The 10,714-nt window shown below is 49.4% G+C and overlaps 2 protein-coding genes across 2 annotated transcripts; one reads left to right on the top strand and one right to left on the bottom strand.

The window, feature by feature from the left end:
* The first annotated feature begins 398 nt into the window (after positions 1–398).
* On the top strand, positions 399–4,398 carry LOC100845685 (cyclic nucleotide-gated ion channel 4). Its single transcript, XM_003567134.4, has 6 exons — positions 399–1,286; positions 2,289–2,504; positions 2,643–2,971; positions 3,088–3,196; positions 3,306–3,629; positions 3,732–4,398. The coding sequence occupies exons 1-6, from the start codon at positions 765–767 to the stop codon at positions 4,242–4,244; spliced, it is 2,013 nt and encodes a 670-aa protein (XP_003567182.1). The 5' UTR covers positions 399–764; the 3' UTR covers positions 4,245–4,398.
* A 119-nt stretch (positions 4,399–4,517) lies between these two features.
* LOC100822935 (external alternative NAD(P)H-ubiquinone oxidoreductase B3, mitochondrial) lies at positions 4,518–9,242 on the bottom strand. The gene is made up of 10 exons (XM_003564310.4): positions 9,007–9,242; positions 7,692–7,950; positions 7,382–7,588; positions 6,690–6,940; positions 6,326–6,542; positions 6,147–6,251; positions 5,536–5,790; positions 5,295–5,416; positions 5,072–5,191; positions 4,518–4,961 (listed from the first exon to the last, which is right to left on the bottom strand). Exons 1-10 carry the CDS (start codon positions 9,099–9,101, stop codon positions 4,874–4,876), a joined length of 1,719 nt encoding a protein of 572 aa, XP_003564358.1. The 5' UTR covers positions 9,102–9,242; the 3' UTR covers positions 4,518–4,873.
* Between the last annotated feature and the right edge of the window lie 1,472 nt (positions 9,243–10,714).

Here is a 10,714-nt window from a genome sequence, read left to right as displayed (position 1 = left end):
CAAATTAATTAGGGTCTTATAGTGTAGTCCCCTGAGTAATTAAAGTAGCAGCCACGCTCTGGGCCAAGTCACCTAAACGAGGGCGCTCTGATAATCCGGCAGTACCAGAAGTGCTAGGACGTTAATTGTCAAGCAGTGGCAAGGACAGCCGATACAGGACCACGCTGTGGGACGATGCCGATCGACGCCAACATTCATGAAGAGTTGAAGACCGACATGATTGACACACGGAGAATATGCTAGCTAGCTGCTGATGTGTGGCTGGCCACCTTTGTTCACTTCTTCGGCGTACGTCGCAACGCCACAACTTTCCTACCGCTTGTTCGATACGCCGCCGATGTCCTCGTCGTGCACGGTATCGTCCACGCCTTTGGTCTGCCCACGCACGGCACATCACGCAAGGCTAATTGCAAACCGACCGATCACCGATGATCGACTAGCTAGTCACGCCGGTCGTGGCCGGATATACAGACGTAGGACGTACGACGTAGGACCTTCCTTCCGCTGCGTACGTAGCCGCAACACGCGCAAACAGACAAGATAGCGGCCGGGCAAGGTGAGAGCAGCAAAGAGATGCGTATCGCGGTATCGGTGCGGCAGCCCGCTCGTGTCAAGCTGTATATCTGCGCGTCTCGGCACGGGCACTTGAGGGCGGATATACACTGACTGGCCCTCTCTGCTCTGCCGCCCCGTCACTCGCACCAGAGTACCAGACGCCGGCCTCACGCGACGGTGCAGTGCACGGGCACAGCCGTATCGAGATCATGCCGTCCGCTTCGTCCTCGTCTTCCGCCGCTTCCGCGTCTCCTCACGGTGTCGCGTGGAGGCCAGGGGAGCGAGAGAAGAGGGCGCCGCCGCAGACCCATGCCGGCGGCGGGAAGAAGCGCCAGCGCCGGCTGGCGGCGTGGGCGGCGGTGGACCCGCGGCGGAGGGAGTGGGACCGGGCGTACCTGCTGGCCTGCGCGGCGGGGCTCGTGGTGGACCCGCTGTTCCTGTACGCCGTGTCCCTGAGCGGCCCGCTCATGTGCGTCTTCCTCGACGGCTGGTTCGCGGCCGCGGTCACCGCGCTCCGCTGCGCCGTGGACGCCGTGCACGCCTGGAACGTGCTCCGGTCCGCGTGCGCCACGGTGCAGCTGGATGATGAGGATGAGGACGACGACGCGGACGAGGAGGCGCAGCAGCGGGAGCGAGGACACGCCGTCGGTGGCGCCGCTGCTCAGCCGCAGCTGGCGACGTCCAGGAAAGGGCTCTTCTTGGACCTGTTCGTCATTCTTCCCGTGATGCAGGTGCGTGCGTGCATGGTTTCTCTTGGTTAGTCCGGCAATGGTTTCGGTGATTCCTTTTCGGAAAAAAAAAAGGTTTCGGTGATTCAATTGCCACGTGTTCTTTGAAATCTTAGCTTGCATATGGTTCTGGAGTAGCAAGGGCTTTTAATTCTTGCACGTACAAACAATTCGGCAATGGCCCATGCCCCGTGGAGCATCCAGACTGGAATGCTTTGAGGTTGTAAATATTTGCCATACATAATGCATTAGCGCCTTCCGTAGCATGTCGTATGTAGCATCAAATTTCCCCGGCGCATTCTGGCAAAGCTTCATGTGATCCACTGTGCCAACCTCGGACCACGCACTACGAGGGCGAGGCTGAGGCTACACTCTGCAGTCTGCGCTGTAGCTTGTACAGACTAGAGTCTAGAGAGGCGCTGCTCTTGGACTTGTGATCAAGCAGCCGCATTCCCCACACGTACATTATTTTGTGGAGTAAATGTACACTGTCATGATGCTGGCACGGTTCGGTGTAGTGCTAATCCATGGCCATGGGTACAGGGGCCCTTGCCGACTCGTCGTTAATTTTACCATATCTGAGCCAACTATGTATTCAATGCAGATTCAGAGTTAGTTGTAGAATGAACTGTCGCGGCCAGGTCCAGCAGTATGTGCTAGCTAGCTGCCTAGCTCCGCAGGGAACCTGTGAGCTGTGGCTGCCTGGACGATATTTCCCTTCTTCAGTTAATTGTTTTGTTTGCTTGTGCACACCATACTTTCAGTGTAGTGGCACTGTGGCAGTAGCATATACTCCAAGTTTGTTGACACCGGGTTGGGATTTGGGAAATTTGTGGCGCTGTCATGAGAAGATGCTGTCTTCCCTCCCTGTGTCACGCTCCGGATCGCTGGACTATATGCCCCCACCAGGCACCAAATATTCCTGCACTTTCCTGTCTACTAATTTGTCTGGGGGTGGGATTAATCATGTGATGCATGCATGGTTGAGGTCTGGTGCGCTTGCAGGTGGTGATCTGGGTTGTAATACCGGCGATGATACGCGGAGGATCAACGACGGCCGTCATGACCGTGCTGCTGGTGTCGTTCCTGTTCGAGTACCTGCCCAAGATCTACCACTCCGTCCGCTTCCTGCGCCGGATGCAGAACGTCTCCGGCTACATCTTCGGCACCATCTGGTGGGGGATCGCGCTCAACCTCATGGCCTACTTCGTCGCAGCCCACGTACGTGCACGGGCAATTCGCATCTCCTCCCCCATTTTTACATCGTACATGCGTGCACATGGCCTTCTGGCGCACGGGTTTATTGCTGAGACAGAGTAAAAAAGGACGATTTGCTTGCCGTTGTTTGTTTCGATGCAGGCGGTGGGCGCGTGCTGGTACTTGCTCGGGGTGCAGCGGGCGACCAAGTGCCTGAGGGAGCAATGCGCGCAGGCTGCAGCCGGGGCGTGCGCGCCCGGGGCGCTGGCGTGCGCGGAGCCGCTCTACTACGGCGCCACCACCGGCGGACTGGGCGCGGTCGCCGACTACAGGCTCGCCTGGGCCCGCGACGCCGGTGCCAGGGCGACGTGCCTCGACAGCGGCGACAGCTACCAGTACGGGGCTTACAAGTGGACCGTCATGCTCGTGGCAAACCCCAACAGGCTCGAGAAAATCCTGCTCCCAATCTTCTGGGGACTCATGACTCTGAGGTAATTATAAGCTTCTAGGGAGATTAATTGATCTGTACTCCTGAGGTGTACAGATCCGTCAGGCTGTGTTTGTGTTTGTTTTGTTCCTGAGGTGGTTGTCTGTTGCTGCTGATCAGTACCTTTGGGAATCTGGCGAGCACAACGGAGTGGCAGGAGATTGTGTTCAACATCATCACCATCACCGGGGGGCTAATACTCGTTACCATGCTCATAGGAAACATCAAGGTACGTACGTACGTACGTTAATCTACGGCCAGGAGGCCAAAATGTACCGTGACAGGCTGGTCGATCGATGGCACATGAGGCATGACACGGGCATTCACATGGCATGCAGGTGTTCCTGAACGCGACGACGTCGAAGAAGCAAGCGATGCACACGAGGCTGCGGAGCGTGGAGTGGTGGATGAAGCGCAAGAACCTGCCGCAGAGCTTCCGGCACCGGGTGCGGCAGCACGAGCGGCAGCGGTGGGCGGCCACCCGCGGCGTCGACGAGTGCCGCATCGTGCGCGACCTCCCGGAGGGCCTCCGCAGGGACATCAAGTACCACCTCTGCCTCGACCTCGTTCGCCAGGTGCCGCTCTTCCAGCACATGGACGACCTGGTGCTCGAGAACATCTGCGACAGGGTCAAGTCCCTCGTCTTCCCCAAAGGAGAAGTGGTAACTAACCAAACTAGGCTAGAACTCGATCCTCTTGGTAACCATGTTGAAGTGATCACTGAACACCCCTTTCTGTGTGTTTCCATGATGATGTATATGTAGATCGTCAGGGAAGGTGACCCGGTGCAGAGGATGCTGTTCATCGTGCGGGGGCACCTGCAGAGCAGCCAGCAGCTGCGGAACGGCGCGACGAGCTGCTGCACGCTGGGGCCGGGCAACTTCAGCGGGGACGAGCTGCTGTCGTGGTGCCTGCGCAGGCCGTTCCTGGAGCGGCTGCCGGCGTCGTCGTCGGGGCTGGTGACGCTGGAGAGCACGGAGGCGTTCGGGCTGGAGGCGGCGGACGTCAAGTACGTCACGCGCCACTTCCGGTACACCTTCACCAACGACAAGGTGCGGCGCAGCGCCCGGTACTACTCGCACGGGTGGCGCACGTGGGCGGCCGTGGCGGTGCAGCTCGCCTGGCGAAGGTACAAGCACCGCAAGACGCTCACGTCGCTCTCCTTCATCCGCCCGCGCAGGCCGCTGTCCCGGTGCTCGTCGCTCGGCGAGGAGAAGCTGCGGCTCTACACCGCGCTACTCACATCGCCCAAGCCCGACCAGGACGAATTGCTGTAAGAAAGTACGACAGGGAGGCATGAGTCATGGAGTTTTAGAACTTGTTCCAGCGTGCCGCGTCACATCGATTCCATGCGACAACGCTGTTTCGTACAATCTGGCTCGAGAAAGTATCCAGCATTTTTAGTGAATCCCAGAGTGCCATTGAATAGCACCACACTTCTCTGAGAATCGCTCAAGAATGTTTGCTTTATCCCTTCGACAAATCCATAAAATTTTGGGTACTCATGCAAGGAATAAGCTCAGAAGCTCAGAGAAATGTGCCAGAAAAAATTAAGTGCAAATAATGCTCTTTACTGAGTCTTGCCTAGTGGCACTCAATTGATGGAGGTGCATCGAGATAAGGCATAAAAAGGTAATAACCCGTTCGGCCTGCGAGTTTATCTTTACCACTCTGAAATAAGGCAAAAAATTCGCAAAAAACCCTTACTAGCCTAGGTGGAAATCGAGCTTTCAAAATTGTGGAACAAAAAGAAACCCGCTGCATGGAGAAAGTAGCATCGTAGTCTCATAGATCTTCAGTTGGAAGCTTGCAAAATTGTGGAACAAAAAGAATGCCGCTATATATGGAGAAAGTAGCATCGTAGTCTCGTAGATCTTCAGTTGGCAAGACGAGCCGAAAGTTCAATTTATAGGCTGCTGGAGTCCCTTCCAAAGATAAACCGCCTTCCCCAATCAGAGACGACCAGCATCCTTGTGCGCCAGCTGAATTGTTTGCTGTATTTAATACGAACAGACGATCATTAAAACCAGCATCCAATCAGATACATGCAAGGCGAGGAGATGAAGTGGTGAGGTAACAAAATACTGTTGATCGAGATTAATACCTTGCATAGACAGAATACCACAGCCATTGAGTGCTGTGGCCTACATGTATCCAATCACCCGGCAATTGCGCAGCTGTTTGTTCTCCACCCAGCGGAGCGAACTGGCCGAGATGCCTGTACCTGTAAATCAGGATACGACAATAAATCAAGACTATCAATTATATTCCTTTATATCACCACCGTGTAATTGATGACAGAATAGATGTTTTCACCGGAAACAGACCTGAAAGGTTTGAACCGATGACGCCCTGCACCCCTGATCCTTAGAGGACCTTCAGGAGATTCTTCACATATGTTCATCCTATTGAAACAGTCCGCAAGATAAGCTCCCTCTTGTGCAGCAACCTGAAGCACAAAATAAATATTCATACAGGTTAGGAATGCTGAAGTTGTTTTGCCACTGTCTGTATGCATGGTGCTATATTTGAGTGAGTAGGCAGGCTATAATGGCACACATGAATTACCTGAGCTGTTGCTGGGAGAAGCTTGACTTGTGAGTCCACTTGAGCAAGGGCCTTTTTTAATTCTTCGATGTTCAGTTCTTCTGACTCCTTATCTTTCAGTAGGTCATGGAAGCCCTTCATTTGGTTGGTTTTAAGATACAGCTCCACCTGTGGGTACCTTACGTAGATGTCGCCAAGAACATCTTTGATTTTCTTTACAGTCAGAGTGCCAGAATTATCCTTGTCTGCTACCCGAAATATTGCATCAACGTCTTCCTGTATGCATATGAAGTTATTAACACAATCCATTGAGATGTCAGATAACTATAAACAATGTGCTAGTTGATACGAGGTATTTGTTTCCAAAAAATGTAAGCAGTGTACAAATCATAGAGTAAGTAACTTCAGGTCTTTTTGTGAAGCAACAAAATAATTTCATCTTCTCCTGCCTGAAAAAGCTACACATGCTACGGAAAGTACATAAGGTACAATAAGCTAGAGGTCTTGCTTTGAATTTTACTAAGGAAAAGACGAGTCCTGCTCAAATTCTTTCTGATAACAGAAGCCATACACATGCAGAATTATGCAAGTTACTCAGCAAGATATTTTGGAATTGAGTAGAGCGCACATACCATCACTTTTCTTTGTGTTATAGTTGCACAATCACCAAGTGCATACACATCCTCACATCCATGAACCCTGAGCCACTCATCAGTTGCTAGCACACGTCGGTTTGCCTAAAATCATGTATTGAAAACTTAAATGCGAAGATTGAAATATGACTCTGTTATGGGCGCAGAACAAGGTATACCTGACCAACTTGCTTCATGAAATCCATAATAATCGGACGGGTTCCAATTCCGGTTGACCAAACGGCCAAACCATAAGGAACAGCAATCTCTCCAGTTGCAGGATTACTCATGGTGATAGTCTTATCAGACACCTTCACGACCTTAAAATTTGTCTTCAAATCTATACCTTCCCTCTTGAACTTATCCTCAGCAAAATGGGTGATTCTTTTGTCAAACCTAAATGAAAATTAGCACAAAAATATTTAACACTGGAGCTAAAGTACTGAAAGCATTTAATCATTCAAATATCAAAGAGGCGGGAAACAAAATATGTGACTGTTTAACAAATGGTACAGAAAGTACTGAAAGATCTCATGGTCTTACATCGTAAGGATATGGTCTCCAGCTTCAATTACTGAAATGTTCACATACTTCTTTACGTCAGGATACAACTTTGCCAAATCCTCATTGACAAAGTCATGCAACTCTGCAGCAAATTCAACCCCTGTTGGGCCACCACCAATAACAACAAAATGAACATTCTTCTTCCGTTCTTCCTCAGTAAGGTTAGGAAGAGCGGCTTTTTCAAAACATTTCATGACACTCTTCCTGATCTTTTGAGCATCTTCTACTTCCTACATGATAATGAACCGAGTCAAATTGCGAAAGATTGTAACATAAGAACACAAACTCCACCTAGTTGCAGACATAATGCACGGCAGGAGAAGGTACATAGTACGGAGTAGTTAATATGATCAAAAGACACAGCAAGTAAACATAAGCTGACATCTACTGCAATGACCAACAAAATATGGAGTACTTTGGTAGACAAACAACGACAGTATCAGAACAAAAGTATGTTGCACAAACCAGCAGGCGCATCTAGGCTCATTGCTCAAGGTAATTTTGAAATCAATCAAAAGATGGAAAGTACAATTTTGTTATTCTGTTTATTACTCCCTCCGTCCGGAATTACTTGTCGCAGATTTAGTACAAATTATTCAAGCCGGAGGGAGTAGGTTAGTTTTATTCACAAATCTAATGAATATAATATTGCTGCCTTATGTGCTACTGACCTTTAGGAAATGGCAATTTTCGACGACACCTGGGGTGTTGAAAGTATTTGGTCTAGCTCCAACAGTCACAACAAGGTAATCATAATCCACAGCAAATTCTCCATTTCCATCAACATTGGTCCCGTCACCTGACCTGCAGTGGATCTTCTTGCTTGCTGGGTCAATCTTGTAGCACTCTGCTTCCCAGAATCTGAATGCACCACCATTCTGAAATATTATGCACACGTCAAATGTGCTAACTATTGCATAATATCGTATATATCAAAGATATTGTTCAAAATGGATTTACTTAGTAACCAATAGAGCGTACCTTTCTCACGATATTGCGAATTGGCTCCACAATGCTACGTGCTTCAACAGTGCCACATGTCACACTCGGCAACAAAGGAGTGAACATGAAATAGTTGCGAGGAGATACGACATGCACATCATACAAAGAAGTGTCTATATTTCTCAAGAAACTTGCACCTGCCCAACCAGTTCCAAGTATAACCAATTTTTTCTTGCCTGTTCCATCATTAATTTGCAGAACCCGATTATCCTGGCAAGCATAGCTTAAAGTGCCAACTCTACAAGGATGTTGAAACCAAAAGTGAGTCAAAGTTCTGAAATAAAAGCCTTTTTTCCTCAAATAGACGTCAAAATGCATGTCATTTTGTATTAGAACAAAGAATCCAGACGATGCAAGGTGAACATATGCTGCTTTGATCATAGCTGAACTTGCTTTGGTTTATTTACTCTTAGAGCTGTTCAGAAGGGTAGTCAGTAATAATTTACTTTATATCAGTAACTGAAATGGGGGTGACCCTGGTTTTGACAAAATATATGGTAAGAGAAAATGCTGTACTGAATGTACTCGTACAGTACTGCTTATGAACAGAAGATGTTGAAATAACATTTACAGGTACATGGAAACTTTTTGTAGAAATAAATTACTACCATCTCTGAATGTACATGGGAAAAAATATATTCCACATGTAGCAGTACAGGTATGACTCCACTTCTTATGAACAGAAGGTTTCAATGTTAGCATTACCGGAATATGTTTAGTCCTACGGTGCGCAATAAATGTTCTCTAAAATTGTGAGGCACATCAAGTGCAGCGCAAAACATGCTACCTTTTGTGCAGTGGAAAATTCATTTAAATAATCATTTTTATATGCAATAAGCAAGCAAATATAAATCTGCGCTGGGCTCACAATTTTCAGCCCTACCCAATTATAGGCAATCGCTGTTTTCCTACTCCAAAATCATATAATTTCAAGCGCCAAAAATGACTTACACAATCCGATGAAATACAATAAGCGTTAGATCGTAGATCCATTTCCAACTATTACCAGGGAGATGAACAAACTTTCGAAACATGTTTTTCATGTTGATTTTTAGCAGCGGATGCAATTCTTAAATAAACCAATCAGCACGCTGGCCTCTGCGGCTTGGAGCCTTTCCGCTAGAACAGAATATAGATAAGAAATAAGGACAAGGTTGGCAAAATTCAACAAAGAGCAGGCCGCACAGAGCAATGCACTAAGACAGCGACGACGCGGCACACGTACGGATCGCTCAACGCATGAATCAAAACAATAGAGGGAGAGAAGTTAGGTAGGAGACGGCGGCGCACGTACCCTACGGTGAAGAAGACGATCCTCTTTTGCCAGCGCGGCGTGCGGCGCACGGCCTCGACGGCGCGGCGCACAAACGACAAGCCCCCTGTCGACATTCGCGCGGCGTCGATACGACGAGACGAGCGGCGATGGGGGGAGGATTGCCGAGGGAGGGAGACGAGGAAGAGAGGGAGCGGGGTTTGCTCGCTCACGAACACGCGGCGGCGGACGAGGGCGAGCGAGACGTGCGCCTCCTAGACTTCCCGGTGCCTTAATTATAGCAGAACCAACCAATGGTTTGTGCCCAGCTCTTTTGCGTTTGGACCCTCTACAGATGCATGAATCTCGCACTCCCGTTGTACGCGGACGAGAAGGCCACTCCCTCTACAGGATCCGGGGACGCGCTTAGAAATGTGATATATCGAGGGTGCGAATCGGCGAGAAGGCCGCGGTACAGCTAGCGGTGCGTTTGCTTTCCTTTTGGTTCGGTCGCGGTTAGCACGTTCCCAGACACCGGGGAGCGCCCTCGCGCCTACGATCCAACGGTGTGGAGCAGTCGGGCCGCGTACGTGGACGGCGCGATGCTCGCGAGACCGGCATCGGGCGGAGATCTTTGGCTTGCGACACAAGAAAGAAAGAAATAAAGCGGAGGGTACACACGGCGCGAGCAGCGGGGAGATATTTTCGGTGGTCAGACGGGAGGCGGGGGGAGAGTAGCTTGCGGCGGCCCAGCTGTACAGCGGGAGGGTAGGGTTTTTTTCTTCTTCTTCTATTGCCTTTGCTTTGGGTCTTGGGAACATGGGAATGTGATGTTTTTGCTTTTAAGGCAACCTTCGATTGCAGAATCACTGTATTGCCTTAAATAAGTTCTTGACCTCTAAAAAAATTGATGTTCTTGGGGTGCATGAGTAAAAGCGTTGTTTGTTTGCGACTTCTAAATTTTGCATCTATGATCGCACTTCGGAAAATGATTCACATATCACAAATTGCAATAAAATAGTACTCCCTTCATTTTTTTTGTATGGCGTGTGAGATTTCTCTTGTTTTTGCGAAATATAAGGCGCACAATTTCGGTTGCCCATCTTGAGCCGTGCTGAGTATTTTCGCTTGCTCCTGATGCATATCGTATTAAAAACCGCAACTACAAACAAAACCATCTCTTTTTTTTGCCGAAGAAAAGGATTGGGATCAATTCAACTGAGCTGCACGGCATTTTGCGCTAATATTCGGGCTGTGTTTTATACTCCTTACAAATAAAAACAGAGGGAGTGTTATTTTTTACTCTCTAGCAGCCTTTTTGGGATCCAAATAAAACACACACCATCTGCCCCCCTAGGACGTGTCGCCTTGTTCGTCCCTCCTCATTCTGGAGCTCCTTCACTTGGCGGCAAGGGTAGTGAGACTTGCTCTCCTCAAGGTGTAGAGTAAGGGGGTGTCCGTTGTTGTGTTCACTTCGGCCTTGTTGCCGCTACTCTGGCTCAAGGCTACCTTCCTGTCGGCGCTGACGGATTTGTGCAGTTACAACCCCATGTAACCTATTCGAGAGAAGGATGAAGGAGATCGAGATGGTGACTTTTTTTTTGTGTGGCCATAGCCTCGTGTCCCCTATTCAGGATGTGGATGAAGCGGCGAGGTCACTTCGACAAGATAAAGGCCCAAAAGGAGCCAACCCAAAGAGCAAGGTGGACAAATGGTCGAGAAACTATACCTTAATCTACAATTGACATCG

The sequence above is a fragment of the Brachypodium distachyon genome, chromosome 2 (assembly GCF_000005505.3).
Source record: "Brachypodium distachyon strain Bd21 chromosome 2, Brachypodium_distachyon_v3.0, whole genome shotgun sequence".
In the NCBI taxonomy this organism is placed as follows: Eukaryota; Viridiplantae; Streptophyta; class Magnoliopsida; order Poales; family Poaceae; genus Brachypodium; species Brachypodium distachyon.
The sequence above is the reverse complement of the archived record's forward strand: the minus strand, read 5'-3'. Positions and strand labels throughout refer to the sequence as shown.